Here is an 18,295-nt window from a genome sequence, read left to right as displayed (position 1 = left end):
CCTCGCAGGACTTGGGGCTCCAGTGTTCCTGCATACTACAAGACCAAGATGGCAGGAAACCCCACAGCTCTGGCTTAAGCCCCTGCTTTACCAACTGATTGCTCAGTTGGTAAAGAATCCACCTGCAATGCAGGAGACCCCAGTTCAATTCTTGAGTCAAGGAAGATCCACCGGAGAAAGGATAGGCTACCACTCCAGTTTTCTTGGGCTTTCCTTGTGGCTCAGCTAGTAAAGAATCTGCCTGCAATGCGGGAGAATGAGTTCGATCCCTGGGTTGGGAAGATCTCCTGGAGAAGGGAAAGGCTACCCACTCCAGAGCTCTGGCCTAGAGAATTCCATGGACTGTATATAGTCCATGGGTCAGAAAGAGTCCCACACGACTGAGCGACTTTCACTTTCTTTTCTTCTCTGGAAGGGAGTGCAGAGCCCTGAGGCTCAGCTTCAAGGGTAAAAATCTCCCATCTCCAGCAGCCCAGCCCAGGGGAACACCCAGCTCTGCCAGAGGTGAGCTGACAGCGTCAAACCAAAGCCTGGATGTCCCTCTCTGCTGTTGCTGCTGCTGCTGCTAAGTCGCTTCAGTTGTGTCCGACTCTGTGCGACCCCATAGACTGCAGCCCACCAGGCTCCCCCGTCCCTGGGATTCTCCAGGAAAGAACACTGGAGTGGGTTGCCATTTCCTTCTCCAATACATGAAAGTAAAAAGTGAAAGTGAAGTCACTCAGTCGTGTCTGACCCTCAGCAACCCCATGGACTGCAGCCTTCCAGGCTCCTCCATCCATGGGATTTTCCAGGCAAGAGTACTGGAGTGGGGTGCCATTGCCTTCTCCATGTCCCTCTCTAGGGATAACCTAATTTGACTTCCATCCTATTCATCGCTGTCTCCAGCAAGCCCCATGCGTTCATTAACATGGTGGAGTCTGGAGCCTGCAGCTGCCCGGGTTAATTGGAATTCCACGCCTCCAGCTAATTGGAAATTGATGACCGCCTCTGGGTGAGGAATAAATCGTCTTTCTTGGCAGCCCAAGGTCCTCACCCCAGGCTGTACTCTCCCGGGTCTGTGCCCTCCCCTGGGAAACGCACCATGTTCATCGTTCCAGCCTCCCTTCTGATGGGCACAGCATCGGTAGTGCTTCCTCGGGGTGTTAGGTACCTGAACGGGGAGCAGCCCAGCCACACCCTCCAGGCCCTCACCACCCTCTGTGCGATTCCACGATGTGCAGGCAGAGTGAAATTCTTAACCACAGGATGCAGATAACCCACTTCCTCATTTATAGGGGGATATATGTTTTTTCACTTATGTGGAAAAAAACCTCTTAAATATATCCAATCAGAGTGGTGACTCAATTTAACAATGTCAATCCAAACCTCAGCATGTGTGCTGTGAAATTTTAAGAGTGCCAAGCCGGGGCTGTCTAAGCCAGCAATTGTGCTATTATAGGTGCCATGGAAATCCCCCACCAAGATGCAACTCCAGTTTGTGTTGGGATGACTACTGCCTTCTCAGAGCTGTCCGGAATCAGAACTGGAGAGCCCAAAACGGGGGGTCAGTGGGGTGTGCGGATGATGTTGCTGGCTTGAAGCGCCATATTTGGGCATCTGACTCTCTGGTAAGTGTGAAAGTTCTCCTGCCCAAGGGCACCAAGATGAACTTCTGCCTGGAGAACCATCTGTGATCAAGGAACAGATCAAGCACAGCTGGGCACCAGTCTCCAGGCCTGGCTCCTCACCACCATGCCTAACCAGCTCTCTCTCCACTTGCCTGCGGCATCCCACAGACAGGATGGCCACGTGGGCGGAAGCTGTGATCCTTCACTCGTGTCCCCACTGGGAGTTCCTGGACAAAGGCCCAGATACTTGCCTCTCAACCCACTGCCTTGTCTCCCTCCGCTGCCGTGGCTTCTCAGAGAGACAGCCCTGGCCAGCTCTCCCCCACCCTACGCTCCTTGGGCCCCCTGTCTTTCTCTCCAAGGACTGGGGGCTGAGAATCTCTCTTAGTCTTGGCTCTCGGCCGGATGATTGAACACTTTAATTTATTTGCCAAGAGATGTCTTTACAGCTCCGGCCTCAGTCATTCTCCCTGCAGCCATCTGCTGGGATGGGTATAATTCAGTGCCAAGAGGGCTCTGGGATATACAGCTTGAGATAAAACTGCTAGGAAGGGGGCTTGGAGCAGATCAAAGCAGAGGGAGGGAGAGGCTCCTGGCTGGGGTTGGGTCCTGCCCCAGCTGGGGGCTGGCTCAGTGCGATCTCCATGCTGGCTGTGCCTTAGAATCACCAGAGGAGCTTTAAAAGTGATGATCCCCGAGCCCCACCACAGACCAATTAAATAAGGCATCAGTATTTTCAAAAAGCTTCCCTGGTGATTCTAAAGATCACCCAGAGATGAGATCAACAGGCTCAGCTACGGCTGCTGGGGAGGGAGAGAGAGGGGGCCACTCCCAGTTGGAGGGGTGTCAATCCCACACACATCTCCCCCTTTAAGGCCAGAGAACAAGGGGATGGGGGTGTAGACCCTGGGTGTGTGCTCCTGTCTCTAAGAGAGGAGGTTGGCCTTGCAGAGCTCGCGGGGTGGAGGGGGTGGGGGCAGTGGCCTGCTGCTCAGATGCCCCAGATAGTAACCAGCGAAGGGGGCCCCAAAGTGGCCAGGCCTATTTCTGTGCTTCCTTTCTTCCTGATCCCACCTCCTGCTCCCTGCACCCCTACTCACAACTTTATCCTCTAAATCCTCCCCATCCACTAAGGCCCGACTCAGACAGCACCTCCTATTCATTCAACAAGCAAATACACAGCACCTACTGTGCAGTAGGCACTAGTTTCTGGGGACAGGAAGTGGGGACATGGTTCCAGCCTGAAGTTGCTCACCGCAGAGGGACCCTGGGAATCATAGTTCTCCATAGCACGCAGTAACTGCCATGGGGGTGATCTCAGAGAGACAGCTGTGAGAGATCCTGAAGAGAGATCTTCACTTCCACACATTGGAGAAGGAAATGGCAACCCACTCCAGTGTTCTTGCCTGGAGAATCCCAGGGACGGGGGAGCCTGGTGGGCTGCAGTCTCTGGGGTCTCACAGAGTCGGACACAACTGAAGCGACTTAGCAGCAGCAGCTTGGATGAAAGGGATCCCCAGGTGGTACTGGTGGTAAAACAAACACACACAAAAAAAACCTGCCTGCCAATGCAGGAGACAGTAAAAGACTCCAGTCTGATACCTGGGTCAGGAAGATCCCCTGAAGGAGAGTATGGCAACCCACTCCAGTATTCTTGCCTGGAGAATCCCATGGACAGAGAAGCCTGGCAGGCTACAGTCCGTAGGGTCACAAAGAATCTGACACGACCGAAGCAACTTAGTATGCACACACAATGCTTGGATGAAAACTAGGAATCCTAGCTGCTAGACCAGGGGCTAGAGGCTAGAAGCAAAGTGGGCCTGGCTCTTGCCCTGTTTGAAAGCAAAAATGTTTCAAGGAGGCAAAAAATGCAAAAATAGGTACTAAATGTATTATTAGAGACACAGCACAATTTATGGGAGAGCACACAGAGAAACAGTTTATTTATTTAAGACAGAAGCAAGGCAGAAATACGCACTGGAAAGAAAGGGTATGGTGTCCTCTCTGATGAAGAGGCGTAAAGGAGCAGTAAAGAGGTAGTGTAAATCACTTGCATAGGACTGTCCTTCTGGGTCTTTGTTTACCTTTGGTCAATTATCTTGTTCCTATTTTCACACCAGTCAGGTGTGACCCTCCCTGATGTGCATGCACAATTTTTTGCTAAGATGGATCCCACCAAAGAAGACTGCGGGTGCATGTCCAGACTTATTATGCGGTGGGGACCCCTCCCTTTTTGACCCCTGAGGAGCCTTCCAACACATATGCAGACAGGGAAGTTTTCCTTGACCTCAAGAGTGGGCACCTTATCTCTTTACTCCAGCAGAGCTCAGCTTCTGCCACTAGCTTTGTCCTTTGAGTGTTTGGAGGAAAACAAAGCTTCAGTTTTACTCCACTTGACAAGCACCAGTTGTTCACCCCAAGGATCCATCTATCTTCTACCTCAGGGTTGCTGGGAGCACCTGGGGGCCTTCTTAATGGGACTTGAGGTCTTCTAGGGGGTTGTGACACTTAAGCAAAGTTTTAAGGGGCAGTAGTGTTCCTTGGAGGCTTTCTCAGGTTCTCACAGCCTCAGTTAACATCCCTCTTTTCCCTGTGACCAATGCATGGGCACCTTCTCTACATCAGGTGTCCTGTAACAGGTGTTTTGTGGCTGTACCTGAGAGCAGAAATGAGGTGCTTAGGTGGAAGGAAGGAGACTTGGTAACCCCAAAGCCTAGCTTGGCAACTGGTGTGCAGTAAATACCCAATGAATGGTTGTTGAACTAAATCCAGCTCTGGGTCTCACTTTTGTTGGGTGTGGGGCAGCAAAGCGAGGGCTTTCCTACAGTCGTATCCTCAGGCCTCTGTGGGACCAGGCCCTCCTCTCCTCTCTGTGTGCTCTGGGGTGCGAGCAGGAAGAAGAGGAGGGGAGGGCTGTGGTGCACGGCTGTGGGCCTTGAGGTAGAGTCCAGACGCTGCCCGGCAAGAGGACAGGAGCCAGGCTGTGAGGGCAGCGGCCTCTCTGGAGAGTATGGGTGGCCAGGCCTTCTCGCCTGAGGGGACGGGGGCCACCACCACCGATCTGCTCCAGGACTGTGCACAATTTGCAGGAGGGTTGAGGGACGGAGAGAGACTGAGAGGGCCTGGAGGTGTTCTGCGAAGAAGAAAGGGGAAAACAAGGAAAGAGAGCGTGTGCCATATATGGCAGTTTGAAGTGAGGAGAAGGTCAGAGTGGAAGAGACGTGGCCCAAGGCCACTGGGAGGACTTGACCAGGAGCCTTGCCAGGTAAGAGGCCCAAGTCAGCCTCACAGACGGCCTCAGCTGCTTCATCCACCAGGGCCAGAGGTGGATAAGGGTCACCTGTGGTGAGATTTTTCAAAATACACTGGCTCAGGTCCAGCAGTCCTAAAGATTCTGATCTAGGCAGGCGCCCAGGATGTGTGTTTGAGGGGGAATAAAGGAAAGGAATACACGTAACGTACTTAGAAGGGCTCACACAAGCACTCAATACATCTTAGCTGTTTTATTCATTATTATCCAAAAAAGTCTACAGATTTTGAGTATCGATGTAGCACTGACAATCTAACATTGATAATCTAACACCTCTGCCATCTTATAGAAAGAGAGATGGAAACTAGTAAATTCAAGGAGTGCCAGATCCCATCTTTCGTCTAGGCCTGCCTGTCTTTCCAGCCTCCAGATCCATCTCTCTATTCCTATCACGCACAGTCATGGTCCAGGCCACCATCACCTCCCACCAAGGTGGCTCCGACAGCCCCTGTTTTCCTCTGCCTCCTGTCTTGCAACAGAGCAACAAGAGAGACTCTCTAAAGGCACATCTTCCTCCTCTCCTGCCAGTTCCCAAATCTCTTTTAAAGCGTGCTGCCAGTGAACAAAACGAGACTGCCAAACTGGGACGGATTAGATCTTTCCCCAGCATCACGCTTACTTGTGCAGCTCCAGTGATGTGTGCATAGGGGGTGTGTACGTGTATGGGACACCATCTAGTGGACAGCAGGGCAACTTATTTCCAGACTATGAAATGGAAATAGGGCTTCCCCAAGCCCTAGTCAAGCTTCCTGATATCAGAGATTTAGTACATAGCCAGTTATTTAAAATAAAGATTTCTTTCACTCCACAGTAAGATCAATGTGGCAAAGGCAATTTATAGCCTGCTTGGAAGACCCTGACTCTAGGCCCAGGGAAGGGAAGAGTGGGTTGTTTCACACAGCGGGTGACCTGGCCTCCAGGGCAGCTCTGCTGATAAATGCCTGACTGTGAGCAGTGCTCCTAGTGCCCAGGGCCTCCACTGCCTCATCTGTAAACAAACAGCTTGTACTAGATGAATCCCAAACCCCTTCCAGCTCTAACAGTCTAGGTCCTATCAGATCACACTCCTCCTGCTGACCACAGCTTTCCTGAAAATGGGAAAGTGTTAGTCTCTCAGTCATGTCTGACTGTTTTGCGACCCCATGGACTATAGCTCCCAGGCTTCTCTGTCCATGAGATTCTCCAGGCAAGAATACTGGAGTGGATAGCTATTCCCCTCTACAGAGGATCTTCCTGACCCAGGGATCGAACCCAGAACTGCAGGCAGATTCATTACCATCTGAGCCACTAGGAAAGCAGGGTGATGATATAATTTATCATCCAAGACAGGACACTTTTTTCCAAGAGAAAATCTAGAGCAGATGGACACCAAGACTGCAGGTGTGAATTGGACAGTCCTTCTCAAACCAGAACAAATGACTGGCCACCTATAAAAAGGCAGCTCTTTGGAACTGTCCTAAAACATTGATGTTCACTCTTGCCATCTCCCATTTGACCACTTCCAATTTACCTTGATTCCTGGACCTAACATTCCAGGTTCCTAAGCAATATTGTTCTTTACAGCATCACACTATACTTCCATCACCAGTCACATCCATAACTGGATGTTGTTTTTGCTTTGGCTCAGCCTCTTCATTCTTTCTGGAGCTATTTCTCTGCTCTTCTCCAGGAGCATATTGGGCACCTACCAACCTGGGGAGTTAATCTTTTAGTGTCATATCTTTTTGCCTTTTCATACTCTTCATGGCATTCTCAAGGCAAGAATACTGAAGTGGTTTGCTATTCAACTCTCCAGTGAATCACGTTTTATCAGAAAATTTGGAAAATCCAGCAGTGGCCACAGGACTGGAAAAGGTCAATTTTCATTTTAACCCAAAGAAAGGCATCTGTTGGATCACAGAAAAAGCAAGAGGATTCCAGAAAAACATCTACTTCTGCTTCATTGACTACACTAAAGCCTTTGACCATGTGGATCACAGCAAACTGTGGAAAATTCTCAAAGGGATGGGAATGCCAGACCACCATAGCTGTCTCCTGAGAAATCTGTGTCCAGGTCAAAAGGCAATAGTTAGAACTGGACATGGAACAATGGACTGGTTCCAAATCGGGAAAGGAATACATCAAGGATGTGTATTGTCACCCTGCTTATTTAAATTATATACAGAATATGTCATGCAAAATGCTGGGCTGGATGAAGTACATGCTGGAATCAAGATTGCCGGGAGAGATATCAATAACCTCAGATATGCAGACGACACCACCCTTATGGCAGAAAGCGAAGAGGAACTAAAGAGCCTGTTGAAGAAAGTGAAAGAGGAGAGTGAAAAAGCTGGCTTAAAACTCAACATTCAAAAAACTAAGATCGTGGCATCCGGTCCCATAATTTCATGGCAAATATATGGGGAACAGTGGAAACAGTGACAGACTTTATTTTCTTGGGCTCCAAAATCACTGCAGATGGTGATTGCAGCCATGAAATTAAAAGACGCTTGCTCCTTGGAAGAAAAGCTACAACCAACCTAGACAGCATATTAAAATGCAGAGACATTACTTTGCCCAAAAAGGTCCATACAGCTAAAGCTGTGGTTTTTCCACTAGTCATGTATGGATGTGAGAGTTGGACCAAAAAGAAAGCTGAATGCCGAAGAATTGATGCTTTTGAACTGTGATGTTGGAGAAGACTCTTGAGAGTCCCTTGGACTGCAAGCAGATCCAACCAGTCCATCCTAAAGGAAATCAGTACTGGCTATTCATTGGAAGGACTGATGTTGAAGCTGAAACTCCAATACTTTGGCCACCTGATGTGAAGAGCCAACTCATTAGAGAAGACCCTGACGCTGGGAAAGATTGAAGGCAGGAGAAAGGGACAGCAGAGGATGAGATGGTTGGATAGTATCACCAACTTGATGGACATGAGTTTGAGCAAGCTCCAGGAGTTGGTGATGGAGAGGGAAGCCTGGTGTGCTGCAGTCCATGGGGTTGCCAAGAGTTGGACATGACTGAGCAACTGAACTGAACTGAACTGAACTTGGAACTGTCAGTCATAAGATGAGGGTGTACTCTCAAAATCCAATGCTTTCCATGCCCATCCCAAGGACAGAGTGAAAAGGAAGAGTGTCACTCAGCCCAGAGTGCCTTAGTTTGGGTTCCCCCAGAAGCAGACCTGACTCAAGGACTTGGGTGGTGGTTTATTTTGGAGTGGGAGGGAGGTGGGGAAGAAATGAGACATAAGAGGAACTGTCACCAAAACAGGCTACTTTATCAAATGATTCCCTCTGAGGGCAGTTGAAGCTTAATCCAGAAGGGAAATTCTAGAAGCTTCAGAATGATCCCAGCCCCAGGACAAGGGAGCTGAAGCATTTCTACATCATCAACCAGAGCAGATCTCAGCTGCTGGAATGGAGGTCGGACATCCTGAGTAGAGGAGACAAGGGGAAGTGGAGAGGGGGTGGGCACCCACAGAGGCTACTACACTGGACTTGGAGATGTTTTCTTTATTTTTTTCTTTTCTGCTTTTTTCTTTTTAAAGTATAATTGCTTTACAATTTTGTGTTAGTTTCTGCTGTACAGCAATGTGAATCAGCTGTATGTTTATTTATCTGCCCTCCCTCTTGGACCTTCCTCCCATTCCCCGCTCCCATCCCACCCCTCTAGGTTATCACCGAGCACTAAACTGAGCTCCCTGTGCTATAGAGCAGCATCCCACTCAGTTCAGTTCAGTTCAGTCGCTCAGTCGTGTCTGACTCTTTGCGACCCCATGAATCGCAGCACGCCAGGCCTCCCTGTCCATCACCAACTCCAGGAGTTCACCCAGACTCATGTCCATTGAGTCAGTGATGCCATCCAGCCATCTCATCCTCTGTCGTCCCCTTCTCCTCCTGCCCCCAATCCCTCCCAGCATCAGAGACTTTTCCAATGAGTCAACTCTTCGCATGAGGTGGCCAAAGTGTTGGAGTTTCAGCTTTAGCATCATTCCTTCCAAAGAAATCCCAGGGCCGATCTCCCTCAGAATGGACTGGGTTACACATGGTAGTGTACAAAGTCAAGGCTACTGTCCTGTTTGCCCCACCCTCCACTTCCTGCTCGTGTCCACATGTTCATTCTCTGTGTCTACATCTCTATTCCTGCCCTATCAATAGGTTCATCAGTACTGTTTTTCTTGAGGGAAACATTTTCATGGTATCATATAGGCAATGTTTCAAACAAAAAGAAGGAAGGGATAAGAGATGCCTCATACTTATTTAATAAAAAACTGGGGATTGCAAGTATACAGGAACCCATGAGCACCCCCAAACCCACCACCATTGATGTTAAGAGGGAAGGACTTCCTCACTCCTGGTGGGAAAGATTTTCCAAGCACAGTCCTGACTTCTCCCTCCTCCTTTACTCCCCTGCCCGTAGGAGACAGATGCATCCTTGTCCCCACACCCACCAGGTCCAGGCAGGCTCCCAAAATCTGCCTCTTTCGGGAGTTCAGTATTAGCAAGATCCCTGACCCAGAGTCTTATCCTCCAAGCTGGCCCCTATCGGTAAAAAGGGGGATGTTTTTCTTTCCTGTTCTGATTTATTTCTCAGTGCCTCTAAAGTCCAGGGTAGAGAAGAGGGTGCTGTTTGTTGGGGAGTCACTGGGACACCAGACAACAAGCAAGGCCAAGCCAGCAGTTGGCCCCTACCTCACCCACCCCTTCAGATGGCACATTGTCCCCATTTTTGTGTTCCCTCGCAACTGTCTTCAGTGTCTGTTTGGAGATTGTTTTCTCTTGATTTTAAAAAAAAAAAAATTGTTTTGGGACTTGGAGAGGTGAGGTGAGCACAGCAGAGGATTTGGTGACAGCGTCTGGCACCATCCTGGCCACAGGGAGCTGCATGAAGGCCGGGCCTGGCCCGAGTCTCTAATCGCGGCCTCAGCCAGGGCCGGGTGGTGGGGCACTCTGGGAGCGAGGCTGTGTGTTCAGTCCCTCCCAGGCCCCTCTCACTTCCCCTCCGCCTGCGGTCATCTGTCTGAGGAGAGTCAGGAGGAAGTGACTGGCTGCTGCCTTCCTTTCACAGGTGAGGAGCTGGGACCCAGAGTGGAGACCTGAACACAGCACGAGAGTCGGTCGGTGCTTCCTGCGCTGTTCAGACGAGAAGGCACGGTGCCCAGGGGACCCAGGCGCTGGTCCACTCTGTGGATCCAGTCCAGAGCGCAGGGATAGCCCTAACCTCTTTCCTAAAAGGACGATAGCCCTGACCAGTTCATTCCAAATGCGGGTCTCCACTGGGCGCTGGTGTTTTCAGTAGTAAATTAACAGATGGGTCCTGACTTTTACATCACTTTCTCAGTTGGTTTCCAGCTGCTTTCTTCTGGGTGTATGGATAACACTGAGTTATGAGACTCAGCTGAGGATGAGAGACTAGAACCTGGTGAGCCCGTCAAGACTGGGCCAGCTGGGCCTGTCCTAAGTACCAGCGACCTGGCCTTTCTCTGGAACTGCCATCTTGTCACATCTTCAGTCACAATCCATGAATGTGACGATCAGAGCCTGGGCTCTTCGCAGGCTGGTGAGTGCTGGTCAGAGGCCATTCATTCAGTAAATGTTTACTGAGCTCCTTCTATGGGCCAGGCTAGGAGCTTCTCAGGCATTATCTTATTGAATCTTCACAGCAGCCTCATAGGTCCCACTGGTATTATGTCCCTTTCACAGATGAATAAATGGAAGATTAGAAAGGTTGGGACCTTGTTCAGGGACAAGAGCTAGGGCCAAGATTCAAACCCAGGTCCTCCTGAGACTTCAAAACCTGGGCTATAAACTACTGTGCCCCGTGTGATGGGAAGATGACATAGACCACCAACAAGGCACCCCATCAGAAGCTCTCCTCCTCCCTTGTTTTTTGAGAAAACTATATGCTGTACTTGTCAAAGGGCCAGTTCTGTGATCTCCCAGAGGAAAAAAGCTTGCTTCTCACAAGGACGTATGAATGCTGAGCCCCAAAGAGGGGTGTCTGCTAATGGACACTCAGTACCTGCTAGCCACAGACCCTTGGTAAACTGTGATGGGTTGGCAGGAGGCTGTTAATTTATTCTTCTTCCCTCAAGGATGCTGGAAGTGGTCCTTTGGGGAGACACCCAGTTCCCCCTGGGACAAGGACAGCTGCCCTCCCCTGTCCTTGTCTATTCTACAGACAGACCCCTGCAATCAGAGGACCAGCACCAGCACCCATTAGATGTAGAGCCAGACTGTTTGAGGGCCTTGGGCTCCCCAGCAGGTTCCTCCCCACCTCTGTGGGCAGAAAGGATGAAAGTACTATGGAGAGCTTCCATATAGGTTTGTTTGTTGGTGACGTATTGTTTGAAACTTTTTATTATGAACTATGTGGGACTTTCCAGGCAGTGCAGTAGTAAAGAATCTGCCTGCCAATGCAGGGGACACAAGAGACTTGACTTTGATCCCTGGGTCAGAAAGATCACCTGGAGTAGGAAATGGTAACCCGTTCCAGTGTTCTTGCCTGGGAAATCCCATGGACAGAGGAGCCTGGCGGGCTACAGTCCATGAGGTCACAAAGAGTCAGACACGACTGCAGCAACTTAGCACTCACACATGCATTCCACTGAAATGTGGGTTGTTTCCATTTGGAGTTGTTATGAACAGTTCTGCTACCAACATTTTGCAATGTTTTCTTCTTGATGCTCATGGGCAAGCATCTTTCTAGCAATAAAACTATGGGTCAGAGGGATGAACAAGTTCAACTTTATTAGGCAATGGGTGGTTGTGATTTTATTCTGCCCTGGGGTTGGCTCTAAATGGGGAAGTTGCCATTGTTTATTTATTTTGCAAATATTTGATGAGCTGTTTTTGTACCAGTCACTGTGCTGGGTAGAATTTCAAAAATGAACCAGATATTGCCTTTGTCCTGAAGGATTCACAAGTTAGATGGGAAAACCAGCTATGTGAGCAGATTATTTTAAAACAGGATTCAGCGTATGGTTAAGGAGAGTCCATGAGTTTACTCTAGGCTCTGGGAAGCTCTGAAAGAATGCCTCTTTGGTTGTGTCTCCAGGGCACAGTCGCTGGGTCTGGAGAGGGGTCCTTGCCCTCCATGTCCTACCTGTGGTACAATCGAGGTGACTGAGCCTGTCTTGGGTTGTCCTGGCCTTCTGAGTCTGCATCATTGCTGGTTTGCTCACTGCCACTTCTTTACACCTCTGCCCACACCTTCGTCTCACAATAAGAGAATGCTTCTATCCAGAACACTGGCCCTCAACCCATATAGATTGATCATATTCCTGTTGGACAGAGTGGAGAAAGTCTGGGCTGGAATGGCTGTGTTCTCTCCCACTCTGCCCTCACTAGCTGGGTGACCTTTGGGAAATCACAGTAGCTCTGGTCTTGTTACCAAGAGTGTGTGGGATCCGGCTGCTCGCCGCTCAAAAGCCAATAAACAAGCCAAGTTGATGGAAAGGAAAGTTTGCTTTATTTCAGATGCCAGCATCTGGGGTTTGGGGGGCCACATGCAGAAACAACACAGTACATTCCTAACAGTCATCTTCACATTGGTCATCAGTGGTCTGACCAGCATCATCTTGGTTGTTTTAGGTAGCTAATCTTCAGTTCCAGGGTCCATTTGTTCCCCTTTCTTTGCGGCTAATTCTCAGAATTGTGGCAGCTGTTGTCCTGGTCACAGTCTGGTCATCATGTAGTTAACTTTTCACCTGGTGTTTTGGTATATATAAGACAACTCATGGGATATGCTTCAGAATATTATCTACAGCCCTGTGTGTATGTGTTAGTCGCTGAGTTCAGTTCATTTCAGTTGCTCAGTTGTGTCTGACTCTGCCACCCCATGAATCACAGCACACCAGGCCTGCCTGTCCATCACCAACTCCCGAAGTTCACTCAAACTCATGTCCATCGAGTTGGTGATGCCATCTAGCCATCTCATCCTCTGTCGTCCCCTTCTCCTCCTGCCCCTAATCCCTCCCAGCATCAGGATCTTCTCCAATGAGTCAACTCTTCGCATGAGGTGGCTAAAGTATTGGAGTTTCAGCTTTACCATCAGTCCTTCCAAAGAACACTCAGGACTGATCTCCTTTAGGATGGACTGGTAGGATCTCCTTGGAGTCCAGGGGACTCTCAAGAGTCTTCTCCAACACCACAGTTCCAAAGCATCAATTCTTCGACACTTAGCTTTCTTCACAGTCCAACTCTCACATCTATACATGACCACTGGAAAAACCATAGCCTTGACTAGACGGACCTTTGTTGGCAAAGTAAGGTCTCTGCTTTTTAATATACTATCTAGGTTGGTCATAACTTTCCTTCCAAGGAGTAAGTGTCTTTTAATTTCATGGCTCAATCATGTCCAACTCTTTGCAACCCCATGGACTATAACCCACCAGGATCCTCTGCCCATGGAATTCTCCAGGCAAGAATAACTGAAGTGGGTTGCCATTCTCTTCTCCAGGGGATCTTCGCAACCCAGGGATGGAACTTGAGTCTCCTGCATTGCAGGCAGATTCTTTACTATCTGAGCAACCAGGGAAGCCCCTGAGAGGGAACTAAAGATCCTTGACTATGCTTAATAACTACATTATTATTGCTTAGTCTCCTTTGACTGTTTTCCTTTGTTTCAGCATATCTCACTTCTCTGATTAAACTTATTCTTTGATTAATGTTTTCAACAGACAAAAGGCAGGCAGAGGACATGGTATTGGGGCAAGGACCATAGGGTCCTGCTCCGTTTCAGTTTGAGCTGTAAACCCAGGAGACCAGACACAGCTCCAAGATCCCTCCCTGTTTTCAAAGTCTGGGGATGGGGACTTTTGGCCCAGCAGTTAACACTCCTTGCTTCCGATGGGAGGTGGGAGGTTCAAGAGGGAGGGGACATACATATACTTATGGCTGATTCATGTTGATGTATGGCAGAAACCAACAGTGTTGTAAAGCAATTATCCTCCAATTAAAAATAACTAAATTTAAATTTTAAAAACTTAAAAAAAAAAAAGAACTCCATGCTTTCACTACAAGGGACATGGGTATGAGTTGATTCCCTGGTGGAAGAGCTAAGATCCTGCAGCACAGAAAGAAAAAAAAATTTTTTTTTAAATTCTGGGGGTGGAGAGCGGGGGTAGAGGGTTGCTATTATTGTATTCCAGGAAATTAAATTCAACTCAAGTTATTTCTCAATAAGTCAAATCACAAATCTCACTACAATAGGGTTCTACTGTCATTCAAACAATCAAACCTTTAAACATTAAATTATGTGTGTATTTAGTTCTAACTAAATTTTCTGCCCTCTGAATTTGTACAGAAAGAAGAATCACTGATTTTGATGCTATTTTTTTTTAAAGGAATAGTTATTGAACAATAAATCACAACAGTTGAAAAAATGACTCTGTGTAAATGCAGTTAGGAAGTCTGCATTCTGATTAGAATTATGTAATGATTTCCAAGGCAGTTCTGTCTCAAATACAAAGTTTCCCAACTGTGTGGTAATATAACTGTGGCTTGGGGAAGCTATTACCCACTTGAATTGGTGAGCTACCTGTAGCTTTATTTTCTTCTCTTTTCTCCTTTGTATGTTTTTTTTTAAAGAACAAAGAAATAAAATAAGATTGTCTCAATCACTAAGAGAACAGGGACAGAGATCTTCAAACTAGAAATGTGGGAATGAGAATGTATACTGTCCGTGGCTTTGCTTTCACTCGAGAAATGAGCTTGCTGCCAGCATTTAAGTTCCTGCATCAGCCTCAGACCTACGGATGAGGCTTTGATCTCTCGGCAGTTCTTTCTAGAACATTTCAGTCCATCATAACAAAGCCCCAATTCATGACAGAAAATCAACGTCCAGGACAATTGTGCAGGCTTAGCAGGGAACATAATCTTCTGAGGCAATCGTGAGTTTCTTTATATTAGTCTCGTGTTTCAAAAAAAACTAGGCTTATTTGCTGTGTGAAAAAGGCGCTCAGGAGAAAACTGGCCTCCATGCTCAGAGAGGTGGGGCAGCGCAGCTAGGCTCAGACCAGGCTCAACCTGGTCTGGGCTCACTGAACTGAGCCCACTGCTGAGGGGCCCTGCATCTTCACCAGGCCCTGTTGGGTTTGCTCCCCCCGCCTTTTTTTTTTTTTTTAGATTTATTTTATTTGTTGGCTCTGGTGGGTCTTCGTTGCTGCACACGGGCTTTCTCTAGTTTCGGTGAGCAGGGGCTCCTCTCTTGTTGTGGAGTACAGGCTCTAGGCAAGAGGGCTACAGTCGTTGCAGCTGGAGGGCTGAGTTGCATGTGGTGTCTTCCTGGGATTCAATAAGGCAGATTCTTAATCACTGGATCACCAGGGAGATCCATACTCCCACTTTTTTCAAGGCAAGTCAAAGAAAAAATTTTTTTATGTATTTATAAATGCCAACCAAGGTCCATCTAGTCAAAACTATGGTTTTCCCAATAGTCATATATAGATGTGAGAGTTGGGCCATAAAGAAAGCAGAGCACCAAAGAACTGATGCTTTTGAACTGTGGTGTTGGAGAAGACTATTGAGAGAGTCCCTTGGACTGCAAGGAGATCCAACCAGTCCATCCTAAAAGAGATCAGTCCTGGGTGTTCATTGGAAGGACTGATGCTAAAGCTGAAGCTCCAAAACTTTGGCCACCTGATGCGAAGAACTGACTCATCTGAAAAGACCCTGATGCTGGGAAGGATTGAAGGCAGGAGGAGAAGGGGATGAGAGGATGAGATGGCTGGATGGCATCACTGACTCAATGGACATAAGTTTGAGTAAGCTCTGGGAGTTGGTGACGGAGATGGAAGCCTGGTGTGCTACAGTCCATGGGGTTGCAAAGAGTCGAACACAACTGAGCGACTCAACTGAACTGAACTGAAATGTATTCCCAGGTGGCGCTAGTGGTAAAGAATCCACCTCCAGTGTAGGAGACCCAAGAGACACGGGTTCAATCCCTGGGTCGGGAAGATCCCCTGGAGGAGAGCATGGCAACCCACTCCAGTATTCTTGCCTGGAGAATCCCATGGACAGAAGAGTCTGGTGGGCTACAATCCATGGAGTCACAAAGAGTTGGACACAACTACGAGACTGAGCACAAATGTATTCAGTCATTCATTCATTCAACAAATGTTTACTAAATTGTTTATCATATGCAGATGCAAGGCTAAGAGTGAAGAATACAAAAGAATTCATTTTATAACTTACCTATATTGCCAAGTAGTAGAGCTGCGTTATTCACTCATTCATTGATTCACAGGGCACTGCAAGTATAATATGGCTAAGACTGTCAAGGAGCAAGTGCCAGTCCTTAAAGAATTTACAGTTTAGTAGGAAGTGCAACTGGCATGATGAAGGTCATTGTAGGGGCTGCCTTCCACTCATTCATTCATTCATTGATTCATTTCTACAGAAGCTGTTTTTTCTAAATTGCCTGACCCAAGTGTCCCTTTGGAATAATCTATGTTAAATATTGCCAGTCACTCAAAAAGTCCAGAGCAATCCCATTACCCCTTTTTGAGATGTGGCCTCCAAGCATGCCCTGGTCAGGACTCCTTGGCATGTAGATCGGCACTAGGGGGTAGAAGAGAACAAAACTTAAGAGGCCCAAGAAAATTCTTGAGAGAAATGGCAGAACCCAACCTCTCCGTCTCTCACTAAAACTCCTCTGTCTGACTGAAATGGTTCCATCTGAGGTCTGCAGCAACAATGTCCACGAGGGCTCCAAAGATACCAGCGCTCAGACTGATGGGGAAGGGGTACTGGTTACAGCACAGTTGTAGCCTGTGTTTGGAACTAAACAGTTGACGCTCATGGACATTCCTCATCCCCCACCAAAGGGCTCCATGAGGGCTCTGGTCCTAAGGTGCTCCTTCAGCTCAAATGACACATCTTTCTCATACACAAGGCTCAGGAGGCAGTCATCAAAATGAGGAGGAGCCCTGAAGTCTTCCATGCCACCATATTTATGCCAGGAACTGCTCCAGGCCCCAGGGACCCAGCAGTGAACAAGAACCAAACGCACAGAGAGCCTGCGTGTGGACATCACCTTCTGGAGCAGCCACCAAAATGTGAATAGAGCCAGAGTCTTACCGCCTTCCTCACCTGAAAGTAACGTGGCTTTGCTTTGTTTCTAAGGCTGCATGTTTTACTTATAAAATCAGGGAAGCAACAAGGCTGTAATATTGTGGCTTTTTAAAAAGGAAGACAAGCAAAGGAGGGTGAGGCCATGCGTGGTAGAGGCGGCCATGGAAACAGGCCTTCTCCGCCTCTCACTCTGCACAGACCCCTGGCTCCAAACGCCCACCACAGTCTCCCAGCATCATTTCTGTCTTCCCTCATCATGCAAGAGCATTTGTTCTTCTCATCTCACTCTGTTAATAAACCGGGCAACATAATGTAGGGTAGAGAGCATTTGGAAGTAGGAACAAACAGGGAAATAAAGTAAGGCATGTTTATATGTCATTTAAAAAGAACTATGAGTCTTAGAGTAAACAATGTGGAAAATATTTTTTTAATGGGCAAAAGGTAGAACAAGAAATTTCTCTCACTCTTTTTTTTTTTTTTTAATTCTTTTGGCCACATCTCTCGGCACGTGGGAATTTAGTTCCCCAACCAGGGATTAAACCCATACCCCCTGCAGTGGAAGCACAGTCTTAACCACTGCACCACCAGGGAAGTCCCAGAACAAGAAATTAAAGAAGAAGACATTGAAATAGCCAATGAATATATAAAAAGATATTCAGTTTTGTTGACAGTCAAAAACTATTTAAATAAAAAATATTAAAACCCAACAATACTAAATGTTGGTAAAGATATGTAACTAATGGAACTCGGACACAGTGCTCTCAGGGGTGTAAATTGGGAGGAACATTTTGGAAAACTGGCAGAATCTAATCAAATGTATGCAAGCCCTATGATTTACAATCCCACTCCTAGGTAAAACTAACCTAAATTGGAAAGGAGCTCCAAAAGTTATGTATTGTGTTGACCAAAAAGTTTGTGTGGATTTTTCTGCAAACGTGACAGAAAACCCAGGCAAACTTTGTGACCAACCCAATACATTCTAGTGGATAGTAATGAAACCTGGATCAACCAAAAACACGGAAACAGCCTAGATATCCATCAACAGAAGTACGTTGAAGTGTGGTCACCTGGTGGAATAACATGCAGCAATTAGTGACCGAAGTGCAAACACACGCAACCCTGGGGTGAATCTCACAGACACAATGGCGAGCAAAAGTTAAGCATTAAAGAGCACAGAGTATAGGAATCCATTTGCATGAAGCTCAAAAGCAAACAAAACTATAGAGACAGAAGCCAAGCAGTGGTTGGTGGGAAGTAATAACAGGGAGCGCACATGGGGGCTGCTTTTGAGGAGCTGGGGATGCTCTGTATCCTGAACTGGG

The 18,295-nt window shown here is 47.7% G+C and overlaps 1 protein-coding gene across 1 annotated transcript in view; it reads right to left on the bottom strand.

Annotated features, from left to right (window-relative positions):
• LOC133227348 (late histone H2B.L4-like) overlaps positions 1 to 16,842 on the bottom strand; it is a 36,046-nt gene extending 19,204 nt beyond the window's left edge. The window contains exons 1-2 of the mRNA XM_061381794.1: positions 16,722 to 16,842; positions 16,398 to 16,460 (exon numbers count right to left, since the gene is read on the bottom strand). Coding sequence (XP_061237778.1) covers positions 16,398 to 16,460; positions 16,722 to 16,842 — 184 coding nt within the window. The remainder of the gene's footprint in view (positions 1 to 16,397; positions 16,461 to 16,721) is intronic.
• Positions 16,843 to 18,295: the final 1,453 nt, after the last annotated feature.

Source organism: Bos javanicus, chromosome 16 (genome assembly GCF_032452875.1).
Source record: "Bos javanicus breed banteng chromosome 16, ARS-OSU_banteng_1.0, whole genome shotgun sequence".
Lineage (NCBI taxonomy): Eukaryota > Metazoa > Chordata > Mammalia > Artiodactyla > Bovidae > Bos > Bos javanicus.
Note: the sequence above shows the minus strand (reverse complement) of the source record. Positions and strands in the feature narration are given on the sequence as shown.